The sequence below is a fragment of the Astatotilapia calliptera genome, chromosome 8 (assembly GCF_964374335.1).
Source record: "Astatotilapia calliptera chromosome 8, fAstCal68.1, whole genome shotgun sequence".
NCBI classification, from domain to species: Eukaryota; Metazoa; Chordata; class Actinopteri; order Cichliformes; family Cichlidae; genus Astatotilapia; species Astatotilapia calliptera.
The window spans coordinates 5,501,710-5,523,439 of record NC_137429.1 but is presented as its reverse complement, the minus strand read 5'-3'; the positions used below and the strand labels follow the sequence as shown (position 1 = coordinate 5,523,439).

Sequence of the window (21,730 nt, the reverse complement as noted above, 5' to 3'; positions counted from 1 at the left end):
GGGTGAGATTTAAAACCTGCAGGACACCGGCCCTCGTGGACTGAGATTGGGTACCCCGCTTTAGCTTAACCTTTTTGCTAACAAAAAATGTTGGACCCACACTGTACCATAAAAGCAGATGGGTCCAAAGTTAATGCCACTTCGACAGCCACGCTGTCAGTGGCTACCGAAGGGATTGCCACAAGAAATGTACCACTGATTAGTAGTCAGTGGATTTACCGCTATTTTCTTCCCACAGAAATTACTTCAACTTCTAATAATCAGTTTTGAAATCTGCTGACGTTTTGCAAAAGCAAATAACTATTCTCTCAATGAGTTGAGTTTATGAGTTGGCAAAATGAGTGCCAAAAGTAAACGATGGTCTGATTATGTCAATATTGTGTTTAGAGCATGCCCCATTGCACCCAAGTTACAAAAAACTCCCCAAGGTTAAGCACATACTGCTGGTTTCACCAGAGGTTTTTATTTGGCTATAAAGTTTTTGGCCTGTAACTTCTTATTATAGCTCAACCTCTGCCTGTCACATATACTGTATGTCTAAGTAACTAAGATGATTAAAAATTAATCATTTCCAGCAGTATGGAGAGGTTAAACCTCAGTATGATCTCAGTAAAAAACTGTCGTAGAACATGCTGGCAAAGAAATGCAGCTTAATCGTAGCCAAATGAAAAATTAACATCTTTATTGAAATGCTGATGAATGTTGGGTCGTCTTATAATAAATGAATTAATATAGTTATTTGCATAATTGCATGTTTTTTTTCTCTACTGCTTCTTCATGCGATAATTATACAACATTTTACAACTTGTCCCTCTTTGACACATACACATGAAACTGTGTATGTGTGAAGCTCCATGCCAGGAGCTGGTGTACCCGGTGATGAATATACTGGATGTTTGCGCTCAAAGACAATTCAAAATGTGGACAAGAGGAGCCATAAAATTAAGTTTAAATCACCCACTCTCATTCTCTTATTCTCATTCTGTCACATTTTAGTTAATGGACTCAGGCGCAGACCGGGAATCCTTACAGAGTTAACAATCAGTTTATTCACACAACGACACCAGGTGATACTATTTACAACGTGCTGGAGGGAGGGGAGGGGGGGTCCGGGGTTTGTGAGGGGAAAGACGGGAATCAGACGCACTCCAAAGGCTCTCTCTTCACTCCCCACAATGGGGACACACAAATCCACTCACTAATGGTTGAGAGACTGACGCTGATAGCTCAACGATCCAGCGACGAGTGACACAGCGCTGCCGTCTTAAATCGGCCTTGCGATCATCCTGATAGGCACCAGGTGTGTGGGCCAGGGGCGGGAGCCCAAAACGAGCACCGCCCCGGCAGGGGGGGGGGGAGAGAGAGAGAGAGAGAGAGATACAGGATCAGCTAGTGAGGCACAGGGACCATAAATGGCCTGGTAAATGGCCTGTATTTATATAGCGCTTTACTAGTCCCTAAGGACCCCAAAGCGCTTTACATATCCAGTCATCCACCCATTCACACACTGGTGATGGCAAGCTACATTGTAGCCACAGCCACCCTGGGGCGCACTGACCATGCGCAATGACCATGACACATTCCCCACGCTCAGAGTTAACTTTTTTCCTTTTGACATTTACATTTGACACGTCAGTAATAACATTATAAAATAAAACATTTACTTTCCAGAAGTATTCTATAATAATTCAAAGCAGTTTGCACTAATGAAGCTTTTGCATGTCAGTAACGGATCAGAAAACTGTGTGATTGCCTTTGAGGGTCTTTCATTGTAAGGAATTTTGTATATATAGGATGTTATTGTTCATAAATAGTCACACTGAAATGTTCCACACACCCAACTGTGTGGAACATTGCAGTGTGACTATTTATGAATGCGCAAAAGAAGACACACACAACGCGCTCTGTTTTAGACCCAGACCAAACAGTATTGTTTGACTGTTTTGGACTTTATGTTTCCCAATTTTGCTTGAAGTTATAAAGTTATTTTGTTATTTACATATGGCCTAATAATGATCCTTATTGCTGTTTTAGAGAGGAGTGGTGCTTCAAAGGATAGCTGCAGATTTCTGTAGGAATCTGCAGATTATACAGTACAAATAAAATGTTTGCGTTTCTCCAATGTTGTCTTCCCAACAGTTTCACTAACATCTTCACTGGATGGCCAGGAAGATTTCACGATGTCTTCTAGGACGCTTCTCCTGCACTGATAATTAGCGTCTGTCTTGTGTCAGTGACGTAAAAGACTGATTTAATGTGACGTGACCATTCAAACAGCAGTCGCTTTCTAAAACATCAGATATGTATCGGATTCAGCACCACATTACCTGCAGTGTGAACCATCCAATAGCAATGAAATCCAAACAGGAGCCAAAAACCCCCCAAACAAACACAAAAATACAAGAAGAACTGAATTAAAACAAGAATTCAGATCTCACAAGAATAAACAAGAATGCAGGAATCAAAAGCAATACTGAACCCTGACAATGCCAGCAGTGGTCTTTTCAGCCAGAATGACTGCAAACACCTGAGCAGACATGCACAGCCTGCGATAACAAAATTACTGGCTGCGACCGAGTGGCCTGCGCTGTTTTCAGCATTTGTCTGTACATGTGTTTGTGGATGTGAATGTGTAGAAACAATGCCAGAAGATCATGTCTGCCTAAACATCCGTGGACAGATTTTATCAACTTGATAATGCCACAAACAGACGCAGTAATGACAGGCTGAGTTGGAGCAAGAGCATTATCTGCAGCCATGACTACTGAGGAGCAGTGGCGCTGTCACATCTTCTTTTGCATTTTTAATGCTTTTGTAACCCTCCATGTGATACATCTTTATGTAATATGTACTAGCTTCAATAGCGTGCACAACTCATCGGCTGAGTTGTGGTTTTTCCCAGAAAAAGAACGCCTCTTAAACACCTGCTGTTTCTGATTGCTCTGAAATGTCTCCAGTGTGCAATTTCTTGTGCTAAATGATTATAAAAGTTTAGTATTTTTTGCATTACGACCACTTGTGTTTACAAGAGGTGCTGCTGCTAGTGGGGGGTCGACTCATTCTAGCTGAATGAATGAGTGGTTAGAGCTCAGTATATCATGGGTGACTGCACTCTGCACAAGACCTCTCAGTCTCCAGACAGCCACTATTAGTGCACTGCCTAAGCCCTTAAGGGATGTTCCAACCCTCATCAGGCAGTAATGAAAAGGGGTGGAATGGGAGGTATACAGGTCATGTCTTTGCTCCGGGTCTGTTCACTATTAATAAATATAGCCAGAGATCTGCCTCAAATCACAGGTATGCAAAAGCATCTGATTACACAGGCAAGTGATGTGAAAAATATTTGCGCCCTTCCTGATTTCCTAGTGTTTTGCATATTTATCACACCTATATGCTTCAGATCATCAAACACATTTTAATATTAGACGAAGATAACATGAGTAAATACACAATGCAGTTTTTAAATTATGATTTCATTGATTAAGCGAGGGTTTAAGTCATAAATTAACTGAATAGCTGCATTTTTTTTTGGAAAGCTGAGTTCAGTTTCACTAAATACATTCAGGCCTGATTACTGGCAGACATGTTGAATTAAGAAATCACTTAAATGGAACCTGTCTGACAAAGTAAAGCAGGCTAAAAGATCTCTAAAAGCAGCACATCATGCCACGATCTGAAGAAACACCTGAAAACTAAAGTCACTTAACTCAATCAGCCTGGAAAGGGTTACACAGCCATTTTTAAGGATTTGGGACTCCAGTGAACCACGGTAAGAGCCATTACACACAAACAGAGAAAACCTGGGACATTGGTGAAGCTTCCCATGTCTCAATTAAGGTCAGAGCTCATGATTCAACAATAAGAAAGAAACTTGGCAAAAATGGCATCCATCTTTGTTCCAAGGAGAAAACCACTGATGACCAAAAAGAACGAAGGTTTGTCTCACATTTGCCAAAAAACCCCCATATTGATAACCTCTGTACTGACGAGACAGAAGCTGAACTTGTTGGAAGATTTGAATCCCGTTACATCTGGCATAAAACTAACACATTGATGTAGTAAATGAAACCATGAATTCTGCATTTAACAAAAACAATCATATGACCCCAATGAGCAAGCACTTTAGCGACAGTGGGAAGGAAAAACTCCCTTTTAACAGGAAGAAACCTCCAGCAGAACCAGGCTCAGGGAGGGGCGGGGCCATCTGCTGCGACCGGTTGGGGTGAGAGAAGGAAAACATGAAGAAATGCTGTAGAAGAGAGCCAGAGATTAATAACAAGTATGATTCAATGCAGAGAGGTCTATTAACACATGAGTTAGAAAGGTGACTGAAGAAGAAATACTCAGTGTATCATGGGAATCCCCCAGCAGCCTACACCTATTGCAGCATAACTAAGGAAGGATTCAGAGTCACCCGATCCAGCCCTAACTATATGCTTTAGCAAAAAGAAAAGTTTGAAGCCTAAAAGTAGACATAGTGTCTGTCTCCTGAATCCAAACTGGAAGCTGGTTCAACAGAAGAGGGGCCTGAAAACTGAAGGCAGGCAAGTCAGCCTGCAGTGTGAGAGCGAATTGCTCTAATTTGGTGATATGGTACTATAAGGTCATTAAGATAAGATGAGGCCGGATTATTTAAGACCTCGTATGCAGTGTTGGTCAAGTTACTTGAAAAAAGTAATCAGTAACTAATTACTGATTACTTCCCCCCCAAAAGTAATCCCATTACTTTACTGATTACTTATTTTCAAAAGTAATTAATTACTTAGTTACTTTTTAAAAACACAATTTACAACCTGAATAGGTGATAAAGCGATAGATCTTTCAACCCAGTTCTACTTTTTCTGCACAATCCATCATACAAAATGTAATCAAATGGAAAAGTCTCTTTTTAAAACTTGTTTTATTAGTTTTAATATTTTAACTTTATGCATCAAGTTGAAAATATATGTAGTGTGTATATATTGTTTTTTGTTTTATATGTCTGAAACAAATAAAGATACAATACAATACAATACAATACAATAATTTAATTATATGCAACATTCACTGACTGGAAGAAATTTGTTTAACATTTGAACCTATTTTCTGCACATTCCAGCACATAATTATTTTATTTTTTTTGTGTGTTTACACTCACTCTTTCAAATAGATGCAAGTAAAACACAGCAGAAAATAAATAACATCAAAGACTAGCGGTCCTGTTGCTCTATTTTCACCTGTAAAGCAGGAGTGGGGTAGGCGGAGGTTTACCCTGGTGCAGGTGTGCCGCAGCGGTCAGTGGAAGAATCCGCGAGTTTCTCTGTGAGTTTCCCATTACGCCGTAGCGCACTCGGTGCTTGCTTGGAAGTTTAGGGGTTTTTTTTCGCTGTAAAAAGAAGTTTTCTTCCCACGCACAACGGACGCTAATGTTTTTGTCACTTTTTATGGAATCAAACTCAAAGTAAGGTCAGTACTTCCACGCTTTAAACGCTGCACGCTCATACTCTCTCCTGCACTCGATATATTATCCATTGTTGATCTGCACACAGCTGTTGTCACAAACGTCGCACTCGCTTACGTCATTGTCATGAGACACTCTCGCAAAAAATCACGGTTTTAGTAATGCAGTAACGCAGCGTGCTTACGGGAAAGTAAGAGTAATCTAATTACCTTTTTTGCAATAGTAATCCCTTACTTTACTCGTTACTTGAAAAAACTAATCGGATTACAGTAACGCGTCTGCCCATCTCTGATTGCTTGTGAGGAGCAGGATTTTGAATTCAATTCTATATTGGGAAGCCAATATAGTTGATTTTTGGATTCTGCAGCAGGACAATGATCCAAAATACTCCAAACACACCAACTCCACCTCTGCATGGCTTAAGAAAAACAATATGAAGACTTGAGTAGACTAGAGTGGCTTAGTAAGTCCTGAACGGATCCGATTGATTGCTGTGGCATGACCTTAAAAACATGGTTCATGCTTCAATGTGGCAGAATAAAAATAATTCTGCAAAGAAGAGTGGATCAAAATTCCTCCACAATGCTGTAAAAGACTAATTGTCAGTTAACAAAGGCTTGATAGCAACTGTTACTGGTGACCTAACCAGTTATCAGAGTTAGAAAACTGGAAATAAACAAAAATAAGATCCATATATATAACAGATAAGCAGTGTTGGGGAGTAACGGAATACATGTACCGCCGTTACGTATTTAAAATACAAAATATGAGTAACTGTATTCCGTTACAGTTACCGTTTAAAAAGGTGGTATTTAGAATACAGTTACTTTGTTGGAATAAATGGATTACACGGCGGTACTTTCCTGTTTCATATTGTCGCGGGTCAGGACTGTTTGGGTTTTGTTTGACAGCTACGTTCTGTTGTTGCAGGCGGCAGCGTTACGGTTGCCATGGTTACAGGGTAACGCTCTCTCTGCGACTGTGTGTTTCCTGGGTGAGAGAGCGCCTTTTTGTTGTTGTGCTAAGCTAATAGGCAGAATGCTACAGGTATAGCTCTAAAGAATGTAGCATCATGGGCAGTGTAGTCCGTGCTGCAGGGAGAATGGACTGCCATACCCGTTATGTGTCTGTGAGCGAGGGAGGGAGAAAAAGGAAAAGTACGAGTTGTCATCGAGCAGAAACGGGAGCTGGAAGCATGTAAATATAATAATAATCACTGCAGCCAAGAAGAGTGCCTGACGAGCCCAGTTGTAATAAGCTATTAAGACTCGACTGTACACCGTGTTCGTGTTTTCCTCCGAAACAATAAGTTCCGTTGGAGCAGTCTTTCAACGCCTCTCTCTGTCTCTCGCTAGCAAACTTGACCCAGACAACAAAGTAAAGCTATTTTTCGGCTACGAGCCGACAGGGACCCCGCCGTATTAGTCAGAGGTCCCTTTACTACGGTTCAGAGCCGCGGTGAGTAACAGTAATAAATCACAGCAATAGTACATTCACGTAGTTGTAAACAGCATGATAATATATTAAGTAATCCAAAGTATTCAGAATACGTTACTCTCATCGAGTAACGTAACGGAATACGTTACAGAATTCATTTTGGGGCATGTATTCTGTAATCTGTAATGGAATACATTTTAAAAGTAACCTTCCCAACACTGCAGATAAGTAAGGAATAAGTAAAAAGTCAACTGAGCCACTCTTTAAAACCCAAACAGGAGAGCCTCATCCTGCTTCTTTCTTGCAAAATCGATATGACTCCACATAAAAATTGCTCTGCGAGTATAATGTTGTTATCACCAGCTATCAAAAATTTATTCCACAATGTAATAAAGTGGAAACATAGTTTAATGTAACAGCAATAATGTACAAAAGCTGCTTCCTCACTAAAATCTGTGCTTTTTGCTTTATTTTAGGGGGTTGTTATTGATTATCTTTGAGTCACAGACTAATGAGCATCACACAGTATGCCTCTGTGTTTCAGGTCCCACACCGTGATAAAAAAAAAAAAAAAAAGAGTAATCACAAAGAGGACAAGAAAGTAGATAACTGCTGTTTTAGTTTTGTTTAATTTGCTTGTTCTATATCTAATTTGAATTCATTGTCACCTCTGTTTCATTCTCTGCAGCCCTGAGGGGGGAATATGTTGGGACAGATGCTAAGCAGTGGCCGCCTAATTGCTTCTTCCCACCTTTGTTTCCTTTGCTGTGAAGGATCTGCAGTGAAGGCTCTAACGACTTGGACAGAGAAATCTGTCTTCTGAGTATAACAACAAATAACGACAGTGAAGGGAATTTTGGTTCCCTATTACCTCAGGTTAATTAATATCATTATAATTTAATAATGTTAAGTGACGCTTATAGCTGAAGCTTTTATTTTGTCATGTGCTGCTTTGTTTTTAAACATACATGAGTCTTAATAAGATAAAAGATGTCATTTTATGCTAAAGCCTTTTTTATTAGATATACAGTCGAGCAAAAAAGAATTTTTCCTTCCTTTATGTAAAACTAAGTGCTCCTCCCATAGGAATTAAATATAATTAAAATATAATAATAAAAAGAAAAGAATTAAGGTGTTGCAAAAGTACAGACAAAGTTTAGACCTCTTGAAATGCTGTGGTAGGACATTACGAGAGCTCTGCAAAACAAAATCCTGCAAACCTCAATAAACTCAAGCAATGTTTTTAAGGAAGAGTTTGCTAAAATTCCTCCTCAGTGATGTGTGAAACTGTTAAAGTCATACAGAAAACCGTTATTTCAAGTTATTGCTGATAAAGGTGGTTTTACAAGCTCCTGAAACATGTGGTATAGTTAGTTTTTTACAGGACTGCAAAGAGTCTGTCATGGTACTGCGTTTGTGACCCAGTATTTGTGTTTCAGACCCTGGAATTATATCTTTTAATTATTGTTGTTCATGGTTTTGTTTTTCTTTAGTTCTCAGTGATCTTCGTTCTCTCTTCGTGTTTATTTCGGCCTGTTTCAATCTCTGTCTCCGTGTGTTCTCTGGGTCATCCTGTGCTCGTCCTTTCTTGTCGAGTCAGCCTTGTCTCTGTGTTCGTTCATCTCCTGTCTCCCCCCAGTCTGTCGTGTCTCCTTGTCAAGTCCACGTCTCCATACCTGTCTCCTGTTTCCCGTTTTATTTTGATAGTTCCTTGTCCTGTGTTCAGTGGATTCAGTTTTGCTTCCTCCCAGTCTTGTTATGTCAGATTAGTTCCAGCTGTGTTTCCCATTCCCTCGTTACTCCTTGTGTATTTAAGCCCTGTGTTTTCCTCTGTCAATTGTCTCGTCGTACACCCTCTTTGCTATGTGTTTCTTCCGAACTCTTAGTAGTATCCTAGTCCTCCGTTTCCCAGCTTAGTTCCTTAGTTTCCTAGTTGCTTACTTTTTATTTCTAGTTCTTTGTTTTCTGTATAAATGCAGAATTATGTCCAGTAATAAAGCTTCCGTTTTCAGTTAACTTCCCATGTTTGAGTCCTGCGTTTGTATCCTACAGCCATGACAGAGTCTGGTAGAAACCCTCTTTCACAGCTGTACTTATATAAACTAGGTTTTAAAATTTACCAGACAATTGTATTATCGTGCCACTGGTATTCTGTCTTCTTTAAAAATTTGCTGTAATTTATACATGTTCTTCATTCTGTGTCCTTCGGTGTAGTGGGAACCTTGGACATGTAGGAGAGCTTGGCGTCACATCACAGTGCAGCATATGGCAGCAGGAAAAGGTCAACTCTGCTTCAGTATCAGGTGCCAGATAATACAGAGCACACGAGGACACATTTCAGGCAGTGTTTGATATGTTTTAATGAGACAGGTGGGTGCATGATCAGGTGTCAGCCAAGAGCTAGAGAGCATCAAAACTAAAAGGTGTAGCTACACCTAATTAACACATGAATAATCGATTACGTCTTTTATCTTAGTAACTGACGAGTTGCTACAGAGGGTTAAGTCCTGAGTAATTGACACTAGCTGCATCTGAATGGTAAATCAGCTAATTATAAGTATTTTGCTGAGATATAAGTGTAAATGAGCTTTTCATTAGATTGCTAGCATAAAAAGCAACATACAGAACTGTAGTGCTGCATCAGACAGTGCAAGAGCAAAAAAAAATGAGCCACATTTTTTTTAAATTCACATCCCAACATACTGTATACCAAATCCCCATTAAATGGTATCTATCAAGTTTTATTTCTCAGTGTTTATCCAACCAGAATGAAGATGTCTAGAAACAACTTCAGTGCTGCTGTTGATGATGACGACACAGGGCTCGCTGAACATTTATGTAAAGCGTTGTGTCAGCAAAAATAGTGCCATACATCCACCTGACTAATACACAATCTCTAGAGGCGTCCAAAGACAGTTGTAGACTCTGGGCCTGAAAGGAGAAGCCAGTATGGTAGTGCCTTAAACCTGGATTGTTTCAAAAACCCAGCAGGGCATCAATCTTTTAGCTGCAAAGGAAATGTTAAAAAACAAACAAACAAACAAAAAACCCACAACAACAACTTTGGGGTCTTTATTTAGGATCTCAGTGAGCAGATTCCTAATTAATTTACTGTGGAAATTAAATGGCAAATGGACTGGTGGATACATAATGCTTTTATACTCTATTTGAGCACTTAAAACACTTTATATTTGCCTTATCTACACCGATTTCTCCCATTTTTTGTAGAGTGCTTTCTTCACACAAATTCATGCTCCAGTGAATGCCTTGCCCATTCTTGCCCAAGGATACTTAGGTATGCAGACTGGAAACTGGAGCAGCCAAATATCAAACCAACAACCTCACCCATCAATTGAAAAGCCAAACGCATCATGTATCAGGTCTGCAACCAAATCTGAGGCTTATTGAAAACGTTCAAAAGGTCTGGAGAAATATCGCTCATTTTCAGACTTTAGCAAAGTACTGTACAGTCTATAAACACAACTGTTTTTATAATTCAGATAAATGAAACATGCTGTGTGAAGGAAAACGTGACAAGTGACACTAATCGTGTCGCACTATTTCACTGATGAGCAAATGGTGGTGGTGAGACAATCACATAAACACAATTCCAAGAGTAAATTATTTACACTTTAAAGCCTTTCATATTCTATTTCACTTATATTATACACACTGTCCATTTGTGGCCATCAGTAAGTCTAAACAGACAGTAACACTACAGTCAAAATGAGCACATAAAAAGTAACATCTGATTTATAACAGTTTATACTACAGTTTGACCTGTTAATACCTCGAGGAATGTCTCGTCCTGCTCTGACCTACCTGTAAACCTCTTTATGTTTACATTTCTTTATACTTTGTTTACTGTATTACTAAATACATGTAAAAACTGCCCATGTTTCTAACACCTACTTTAGCAGAAAGTAAATCTAATCTTAAAAGTTGAGGTGTTTGTTTCCCCGAATCCAAACTGCGAGAGTGGCCTGATGGCTGAAGGCGCTGCCTCTCATTCCACTTTTAAAAACTCCATGAAGCACGAGTACGCCTGAAGTCTGAGAGAAAAGTGATCTTCAGCCATTGATTATAACGGATGTGCTTTATGTCATTTTTACCATTACAAGCTCCTCAAACAAGAGTGCTGTAACTACTGAATGGTTGTATTATATAACTGAATCATTCTAGCATTCATCAGCATCATCTAGTTCCTTTTTCTTATTATATTTATCTTTATAATTACTTCAATAAAACACTGATGTTAAGAATTGGCCTGATAGATCGTCTAGCTTTCAAGGTGCTGTACTATCATTTTGCTGGACTTGTTGCAGTACAGCATACAGACTCACTGAGTATATTAGAAGGAAAATAACTCATCTCTCTTGACTGATGAGGTCTTTTCTGGAAGTATTGGCTCTGATCACTGAGCATGCAATTCGTTTTAATGAGAAATCTTTGAATCTTGGGCAACATTTGTATGTACTGTCTGTCAGGTGGGTTCCCAAGCAACAAATGGTCTTTTCAAGCCTTTGACTTAAGTGTGTGTAGAGTCACAGAGTCTCAGAGAGCTTTAATTTCAACTAAGTCATTGTCTAAGAAGCAAATAGAAAATCTGGAGATACTCCTCATAAATATAATTAGATTTATAAAATCAATAAAAATATGTGATCTATTGCCTTGTGTTCATGAGGGGCAATCAATTGTATGCATTAAGAAGACCAATCATCCGTAGTCCAAAAAACCTCCTACAGTACATGCTCCATCTGCTCCACTGTATTAAATAAAGCCTGCCTGGGTTTCACTTCATTGTGTCTACTTCAGCAGGGGAAAATAGACTCCAAACCTGGGCTCAATAACCAAATAAGGTCTGAGGCATCCTATTCATTGTCCAATCTAGTGCTCAAAATTGAAAGAAACCAATCAAAGACATCAGTTTTCAATTTTGGCACAGCTGAGAAAAATATTGATCAGGCAGGAGTTTCTTATCTAAACACTGGAAAAAAGGATGCGCTAATACCAGATTTATTATGTTTACTACTAAATCAATACCGTGGCTCCAAACATGATTTGCTTGAATTAAGATTAAAGTAATCAAGACATGTAATATAGTTAAAGACAACATGCTTGACTCAGTCACACAAACCTCCAAAATAAATCTACATTGAATTTTTCTATTTACTGAAATACCAAGAAATTTTTATAGAAAAAAAAAACTGGACACTTTACTGGCCAACAATTACATTTTCACTCTGTTTTTTTGTTTGTGCATAATTCATCAGTACTTATTGTGTTAGTAATTTTTTCTAATTAAGAAGACTAAAATCCCAGCCACATAAGCCTTCAGACTGGTTGGTGACCACCTGAGAAACATCAGTCTCTAGGGGAAAATATGAGTAGCAATGCACAAGACGCCATTGGGTGCTCAAAGCTGTTGTATAGTTGATAGAGCCCCAGTCAGTGATCCCCTGATAACCAGTGGTCACTAGAGAAAAATGCATATTCTTTGTTTATTGCTATGATCGCTAACAGGTTGCCACAGTTGCTACTACTCACTAAGCAGTACTGCAACTGTGAAGAATGCAATGCAAACCAGGATAACTAACCATTCACCTACTAGGTATGTAGCTACTTTGATAGTGTGTGACTACTGATAGTGCCATCTCAAATCATTTAAATCATTCATGTATTCAAAATGGCGAGTTTAAGTAGTGAAATACATGATTTGACACATCTGCATCAGTTAAAGTGCAAAAATACTATTAATAAATATTTGGGTGATCAATCGGTGTAAAATGTTTAACTGTACCAACATGTCAGATAGCAGTACAGAAATATAGGTGTCCTAAGACAATATTACCTTTATTTTTTCTAAAACAAAAGCTTATTTTAAAAATTAACATACAAAATTAAATGCTGGTTGAAGCCAATCAAGAACTTTAAAAGCTTTTCCATGACCGAGTTGTCTAAAAAGAAACGGAAAATCCATTCAGACATTCAATGTTCAAAATATTCACCAATTTCCCCAGCCCATCTAATTATTAATGTCAAAATGAAAAATGTATACAACTATGTAATATACAAGAAAAGGCTGGCATTAAAATTAATAGAAAGAAGAGTATTAACCATTAGAGAACCAGTGTCCTCAGGCTAAGCAGAGTAATTGCTGTAGTTAAAATGACGTTTTTATCATCACTCATTTGTTGCTGCTCAATTTTGCATTTCTTTTCCATGACACACTCATTGTATTGATTCCTTATAATATAATGCCTCATCTGACTGTAACAAAAATGGATGAGTAGAGGACTAATCAATGAACCTCACTCCCAGGACACCTGGAGGAAACCTTAGCAAAGCCGCACAGTCAGGAGTCTGCATACAGTGATGGAAAACACTCGATCCTTTTATCCAACTTGCTTTATGTTATTAAAAAAAAAGGGAGAGAAGAAATAAAAGAGCGACAACTGACAGCCCTTGTATTGTGTTGACGGTGGGAGGATTAAAGACTGAGAAAACTCGAGAAGATGAGAAGAGACTGAGCGACCATCTGAATGAGGCCTTGCAGCGGGGCAGATTAGCTGCGTTTGTGGTGTTCACACAGATTTCATGAAGCTAATATCAAAGCAGCAGCTGGAGGAAAAGGCCAGGCAGAGACACATGAGGACAGCGACAGAAAAGGGAATGAGAAATGCAATCTCCTTAAAAGAGGAGGAGCCTGCCATCAACTGGTGTGTGTGTGTATATTTTCATATACTGCTCTGCACTGTCCTGCCCTCTCCCTCTTTAACTTGAGAGGAAATTTTCTTGTGAAACTCAGCTGGCTAACTCTTCTGGGATAATATTTTATACAGCTGCAAACTAAAACCTTGTGATGGGTTCAGAAGCCTTGTGATTGAGAACATCTTTAAAAATGCAAACCCCTTCAAAGAGCTTCACTCTGAATCCATCTGAAGACACAGCTGGCTTTCTCCCAGACTTTTTTTAAAATTTTCTTGTGGAAAAATTCTTTTCTTATGACCTTGATGTAAGCTCTGGGGTTTGATTATTAGAGGCTCTTCCTATTCGTGCAAAAATTGTTGAAACGCATCGTTCTCTGAGAGGGGATTAGCATGTTTTGGTTTCATGTTCTCATTATGTTTGCTGTTCTAATGTAGTATATTATCTAAGAGTAAATTGTTGGATCATTTTCGGTGATATCTCTGTGCTGCAATTCATCACAGTGGCAGATTTAATTTCCTGTATAGATGATAATCTTCCCCAATCAGATACAAAACTTGTAATAACAAGAATACAAACAGTTCAGGTGTTTTTTGTTTTGTTTTTTTAAAATGTTATCTATTTTGAGGCTGTACCTTAGTGGAACAGAGCTTTAACTCCAAATTATATACAGGAGGTGTGGAAAGTCTTGAGCCACTCCTGATTTCTTTATATTTTGTTTCCAAGGAGCCAGACGTTCTTGCATTTTTTAAGTGGTCTTGAGCAACACTTCTCCAGGTTTTCTGGAGGTCTTTCAGTTTTTTCCTCAGGCATTACGTCTTTTATGGTCCTTGTACCAGATCATTTTCAGAGGAGCGTTTTTGTGTTTGTTCGTTAAGCCACTTAACACTGACTTATGAATCATTCAAACATAAAAGAGACCTAGCTCAAGAGATGAGCCAGTGTTGTGTCTACACATAAAAGACAACTTAGCAACAGACCAGTGTTTCTTTAGGTGCTTTGTTAGTAGCAGCAGATGAATAGCATCTGAAAGTAATGCGTTTAAGAAATAGGAAAAAAAATCCAGCAAAGGGCGGCTCAAGACAGCCAAAACCCGACACAGGACCTGAGAGATGCGTCTCACCCTTCAGCTGATCCATCTACTGTTCACTGAAGCCTCATTAGAAATGATCTCAGTGGAAAGGTGGCTGTTAAGAAGCCATTCTCGTGGATGGGAAATGGGGAGAAAAGGCTGAGGTTTGCCAAAGTGTACATGAAATGAACTGAAAATCAGTGGATGACCCAAATGTGAAATGTGTGGCTCAGTGAGTTTCTACAGCAATCGAAAACGCAGTAGAGGCTCTATTATGGTTTAAGGCTGTATTTCAGCCAGCGTTGTTCGAGATCTTGTCAAAATTCCCTTCCCTCTCTTCTTCTTAAGGAAGCTTTGCCCACTATTGGTCCCTGTATCCAACTTTTACTGAATGCATCACAGCATTACTTAGAAGATTATTAAAAACCCTAACTGTTGACTTGGGCCTCCCATATTCTTCTCTTCACCAGCTCGGGTTAGTTCAAAACGCAGCTGTGTGTCTCTTAACTGGTACTAGAAATTATGATCACATCACACCAGTTTTAACCAACCTACATTGGCTCCCTGTCGAATATCGTTATCAATTTCAAAATTCTCTTCCTTACCTTTAAAATTTGAAACAATTTGGCTCCCAGCTATCTATCTGAACTCCTCTATTTGTATAATCCTAATAGAGCACTAAGATCTTCCAATCAGATGCTCCTGATCACGTCTGAAGTCCAGAGGTGATCCGGCTCTTGACCGGCTTTTGAATCAAACTAGTTGATAACTTCGTGGCTAGTTATGCTGTTTACCCATATTGTTCATTGCCCTCCTTTTAACTGTTTTATTCTAACTGTCTTGTGCTATTGCTCTGACCAACTGAAGCACGTTGGTCAACTTTGTTGTATTATGTGCTATAGAAATAAATTGTGATTTGAAAATTGATGGAATTATGAACACAGATTTTAATCCACTATGCACCACCTTTTCAAAAAGCACCATTTTTCCAGCAGGACATTGGTTACACACACACACACACACACACACACACACACACACACACACACACACACACACACACACACACACGCTTAAAATGTTTATTAACAACAATGAGGCGTCCTTTAAGCTTTTTTTTCTGGTTTTTATTGTTTCTACCAATATCCAAAAATGTAAACCTGTTTCTTTAAATTTGAAGATCATTAAGTCACTGAATCATTAGACAAATAAGTTAATGATAAAGGGAAAATTTAGAAAGGTTAAAAACAAAAGGCAGCCAACATCCAAAGAAGAGCTTTGAATGTCCTTCAAGGAGCCTGGAGGACTGTTCCTGAAGACCACTTAAAAAAAATAAAAAAAATAAATAAATTTACATTAAAGCTTGGAGAAGAAAGTTCAGTATAAAGGACGTCATGCTAAATGCAGATTTTCAAGCTCACTAGAATTATACAAACTATGTTTTTGCTTCCCTGTTTCAATCCAAGAAATGAGTGGTGGCTAAAGTCTTTTGCAATGTACTGTAGTCTAGTAAGGACTGTTATTACCATGTCTGAAAGTAATCTGCGAGCACAAACAGTTCGTCCCATCATAAACGATTTGGAAAACACAGAGAAGTGTGTTCTCTGGAGCTGCTTCAATTAGAACAAATGGAACAGTAACAAAGTGTTTGTGCTGAAATTTGACATTCAAATGAGCTTCATAAATTCTCATTAGGGCAGCAGTTATTTAAATTCTGAATGCATGTGTCAGCTATTATAATTAATTAGTTCGTTAATGTATACAGCAGGGTGACTGCAAGCCATATACCACTCTTAATACATTTCTAACCATATCTGAGCACATTTAACATTGACCACAAGTACTGCAGCCTGGGCATTGTTATTGTTGCGACCAAAAGTAGTTATAAAACTTACATTTTCTGAATCGTTGGCAAACTCTCTAAAGATTATACTTAATGGCGTTTTATTTTTGGACTCATTTCCAGTTGATTATTGTAGTTTCAGTTAATTTTTGTAGTTCATTAGTTCCAGGAGGTCAGAGTACAGACGTGTGATGTCATCAGTAAGCGCAGAAAAAAGAAAAACAGTGTGTGAGACGTGAGAACATTATTTGCTGATGATATGCTGCCTGTAAACTCCGAACCTGAACTGAGGAGAATAAAGTTGCCACAAGGAGAATGGAGTCATGTCTTTCTGAGGGTGCAATATTATTAGAAGTAATAATCCTATTTTCAGTTAAAAGTGACAAACAATTATGTAAATCAACTAAAATGGCATTTATGTAACTTTAATATTTTTTAATTTTATTTTTTGTGTTGCAGCTCTCAGTTCACATGCACTGCTTTGGCTTGTTGTGCCACTCAGTCAAACAGATCTGGGATACAGAGTTGATTTTTTTTTCTTACACAATTATTTATAAACTTAAAAAAAAAAAAAAAAACCTGAACTATTAAAACATTTATTACAGCCCCATCCCCTTGGCCATCAGGTTACATCTAGCCAGTGTTTTTGACCATAAACCTTGTCTTTCGAATCACTGGTGATGGAGAAGAGAGCTAACAAAAAGGTCCAGACAGCAGGGGACTTGTCCACCCTGGGAGACTTGCAAAGTCGCCATGGAGACAGCCTAGGCCAACAAACTAACATTTCATGGTCACGTATTTCTGAAAGCAGACCAAGTGTTACAGAGTAAAAAAAAAAAAAACTCAGCAATTCCAGGTAAAAATTAACGATCTTTCCACAGGTTCCCTTTCAAGGTTTATTGATTTACACACAACACAAAACTGGAGCCTTATAGTAAAAAAAGTCATTATTATTTATTTATTTTTAATCTTCTTTATTACTGAAAGATAATAGACAAATATATGAAAAGATAATAATTGGATATTTGACAATTACTGGAATGTAGATAAGCTACATAATGTCAGACAGCAAAATGACTCAATAATACAGGAGACAAGTTAAAATTATAAGTGAATTCTAAACTACCAGCTTACATTGATACACATGAACGCAGTCAGCGGGGCAAATAAAACAGGCAGACAAATATCAGACAAGACAAAATCAGTGCAAGGTCCAAAACCAGCACAGCCACTGTCAATTCACTGACAAACATAAACCACAGGAAAAAAGAGGAAAAAAAACAAAAACAAGAAACTCACATGCAAAGGTCTGTGGCTCTCATTCATTGTATTAATTGAACTGACCTCACAGCCCATTGCTCATTCAGTCAGCTGGGTTCAGTTAATGTGCAAATGTATTGTTTATAAGGTTGGGGAAACCTGCAGTCAGCTGAGACTGAAGATGTCACTTGGACAAGTGACAGAACGTTTCTCCCACTGAAAACGTTACGTCCAAGAGGTCCAATCTCACCTCTTTTAAGAGGTCATACATTATAAAAAGCTAAATAAGAAATGGCTGGATAGCTTGACTACAAGGAAAATCAAAAAATATGGCACCTGAGGATTACCTGATCAAGAAGAGGTAGTCCAGAACACAGGCAGGAAAAAACTGGCACAACTAAAACTTGAACCAAAAGATGGACCAGATTCAAGAAATACAACATAAAAGAGAAAATGGTGGACAGCAATCAAAACAAAAAGCCACAAAGTAAATCAGTTTGGGTGACCACTTATACTTTACGCAAATACAGTTTCCTCTTCCAGGAACCAATTAATATTACGTCAAAGAAGAGCACACAGCATCATATTGAATTCACTGTACTTCCAGTATTCAGCCAAACATCTGTAAAAGTCCACTTGGGAAAGAAAGGCTGGATGGCTGCATACAAATTTCAACTTCTAAAAGCCAGAACTGTCTATTTGCACAATTCTGTCAAGGTTTAGGACAACAGTGCCAGGTTTCAAGAGGTTTCTTTGTAAGTACTACTTTTGTAGTTTTATGTTACCTTGGACAAGGTTTTATGTTCCCTTGCAAATTTTATTGCTTATTACACCTTTCAAAGAGCCAAGCTGCAGCAGTATACAGCCACCCAGGGGGTTAAAACAGTGCATCTACATCTGTGGTTGAAGCTATGATACGTTTACAGCAGCTGTGCTTTAAACACTGTAGTCATCAAAGCACTGCCAGCACAATCATGTCAAATCACTGTGCACATACAATGGCTGCAATAGCACCAGATCGATTGAAATGTGTCACAGCCATAATCATCACAACCAAAGCACAGCCAAGGTTACAGCCACAGCAATAATCATAATCAGAGCAGTCTGTTATCGTTTAATAGGACAAGTCCTTGGACGAATAATTGAAAGAAATGAGGTGTTCAAGACTTTTGCACAATTCTACATGGATGCAGCTCTTTGTCAAAGAGGCAAGGTCCAAAAACATCAAAAAAAAATCTAAAGCACAGGTAAGAACTGGCCCAATAAAATAAGGAACAGATGAGAGAAAAAAAGCCATGAACAGGTGAAAAGGTCAGACACAATGAAACAGGAAACTGCTGGAGAGGAAACACAAATGGAAAGTATCAAAATGGGGATTTACAAAAGCACCGTTTTGGGGGAGGAAAAAAAAAAAGTAGCCATGAGTTGTGATGAAACCAAGGTAATGGACTGCTTGGCAGGTGGTCTAAAATAACCTTACATCTAACTTCAGTCAGAAATACTCACTGTGAAGCCAGTGCCATTATTATCCAAACTGTTACAGTTAAATTTAGTGGCACAGGTGCCACTAAATCTATGGTGCTGTGAGCTGCATGTGAAGTAGAGTGAAAATTCAGCAGGGAGCAGAACAAAGCAGGCAGTTAAAATATACTGAATTAGAGAGAAATCACCACAGGTACTGTAGACTAGGCAGAAAGGAGGATGCTGGCGAAGGGAGAAACACTTAGCTAATGTTTACGGCAATGTTGCAGGCTGCAAATACAGCTTAAAGACATCTTTAGTTTGAACCTTCCCAGTCTTAAAATACCCATTAAAATAACATTATGACATCCCAGCACAAACAGAGATAATTTCCCTATATTTCATAACTCACCACGTAGGATTTGGCAAAGCTTACAACAGGGGTATGACTGGTTTAATTCACAGGTGTGCTGACACAAAGCTTTACTAGGTAGCGGTCATTTCTGCTTATTTGGATCACTAAGCTTCTTTAATGTGTCTGTAGTTCTGGATGGCTTTGTCTCAAAAATATTATGGCCTGCTGTTGGTACAGCCAACATCCAACATCCATATTACTCTGCTTCCAATGAAAAGACATCTGTCTGTGTGCATTACACCCATATGGTTTGTGGATGCATCTTGCTAACCGGGTTTGCTGGTTAAACATAAGGTCTCAGTCATGTAGGTCTACAGGACTGTCAGCAACAATCTGGCCACCACCAGTCACCAGGGAAAACCGTATGCCCAGACTGGTTGGCAAGTGCACCTTAGAGGTTGCTGGCCATTGCCAGGTGATATCAGTGTATCACAAAATGGTGATACACTGAAAAACCTACTTGTCATTGCTTTGGTTGCTAGCAGATTACCAGGGCCGCTCGAAGTTTGCATGGGCTCATTCAAAAAAAAAAAAAAAAAAAATTTGAAAAAGAAAACCCCCAGCCTGAAAAGTATTTGATATATAAAGCTACAATTTGACAGTAATAAATAATAATAATCAAATTTTCCACCATATTTTTATGCTCTGAGATGATCCAGCAGAAGGCTTGGCTGATTTGACCCTCTAATATGCTAACTTGATTGTTAACACCTCTGAATTATAGTGAATCCTGAAAAAATGTGATGCTAATCAGGAAATTTGCCTTCAAAATAAAAGGTTGCCACTGCAGCCAACATGTTTCAAAACATGCAACTTTTGCAAAGGTAAAATGTTTTTTGATTTGTGTTTGCACTTTTTACAGTTTCACACCAGATCTGAGATTTTAAAACGCAAAGCTGCTGCGGGGCGGATTTTTGGTGTAGCACTATGCTTGTGACTCCCAGCAACCTCAAGCAACCATTTACAACCAGTTGGGGAATACTCTTTTCTCCCTTTTGATTGCAGATGGCTTTCCAGGCCATATGACTGAAGCCCAACTAAGCAGTCTCTTCTAATGGAAATGTCACTTCTGGCTCAAATAAACCCAACATGCTGGCAATCTAAGCACAAAGATTAAGCTAAAAAAAAAAAAGTGAAGGAATCCAAGAATTAGCATTTGGATTCAAAGTTGCAGATGATGCCCATGGGTGGCGCAGTTACAACTCCACACCTATAAACATTTCAGATGTATTGGTGCATGCTGAAGGCTATGCTCACGGACACGTTTTAAAGAACAATGTCATGCTTTTGAACACGAGCATGACTTATGTGGTTTGATGTTTTCTGTGTACACAGGTTATGTCATAGTGTAGGTTTTCCAATGTAGCACACATTTACCCCATCCAGACACGCTGCCTGCCTGACATAAAAGCACACCCATGCAGACTTTCAGATATTTGTACAAAAGCATAGTTTCCTTAACACATGGTCAACCATTTGGAACACACACGCGCAGCTTAAGGCGTGTCAGCTTGGCTCCACTAAGCTGCCAGAGTCTATATCTGTTAGTCTGGGTGCTTTAGGTTAAAAGCTTTTAATATGAACAATGAAAAATACAGTGGCACATAAAAAAAAAAACAAATAAAATAACAGCACAGGAGTAAAATAGCAGGATGACAGAAAAAGAACTGTATGGAGAACGACCGAAATAGATAAAAGGTGCTGCACAGAGCACAAGGGGAATGGGACGTAAAGAGAAAATTGCAACTAATGATTAGTTTCATTAACATTTAATATCCTGGTGATTACCATTTGATTTAAAGGATATTCCAGCAATTAAGTCCTGCACTTCCATTATGTTTTGGGACTATCACAAGACAAATGAAAAAAGGGGCAAAAGCTCACATTTCCTGACTTTAGTGTCTTGCAAGTTTTGCGCAGAACTTCCCATAAAGCCTGTAATGCTAATTACACCCATTGTTTCAGGTTGTCACAGCTTCTTCAAAGCAGCACAGGGTATTCACAAAATTGTCTCTGTGTCTTTTAGAATCCTCTATGAAAAGTAAACTATTGCATGTGGAGCTGTCAATTAAATAACTGACTACAGTACACTTA

General features: G+C 38.7%; 1 protein-coding gene across 1 annotated transcript in view; it reads right to left on the bottom strand.

The window, feature by feature from the left end:
* Positions 1-667: 667 nt before the first annotated feature.
* Positions 668-21,730, bottom strand: part of ormdl3 (ORMDL sphingolipid biosynthesis regulator 3) — a 46,622-nt gene continuing 25,559 nt past the window's right edge. The window contains exon 4 of the mRNA XM_080305381.1: positions 668-1,286. Within this exon, the coding sequence (XP_080161507.1) occupies positions 1,265-1,286 (22 nt within the window). The 3' untranslated portion in view covers positions 668-1,264. The remainder of the gene's footprint in view (positions 1,287-21,730) is intronic.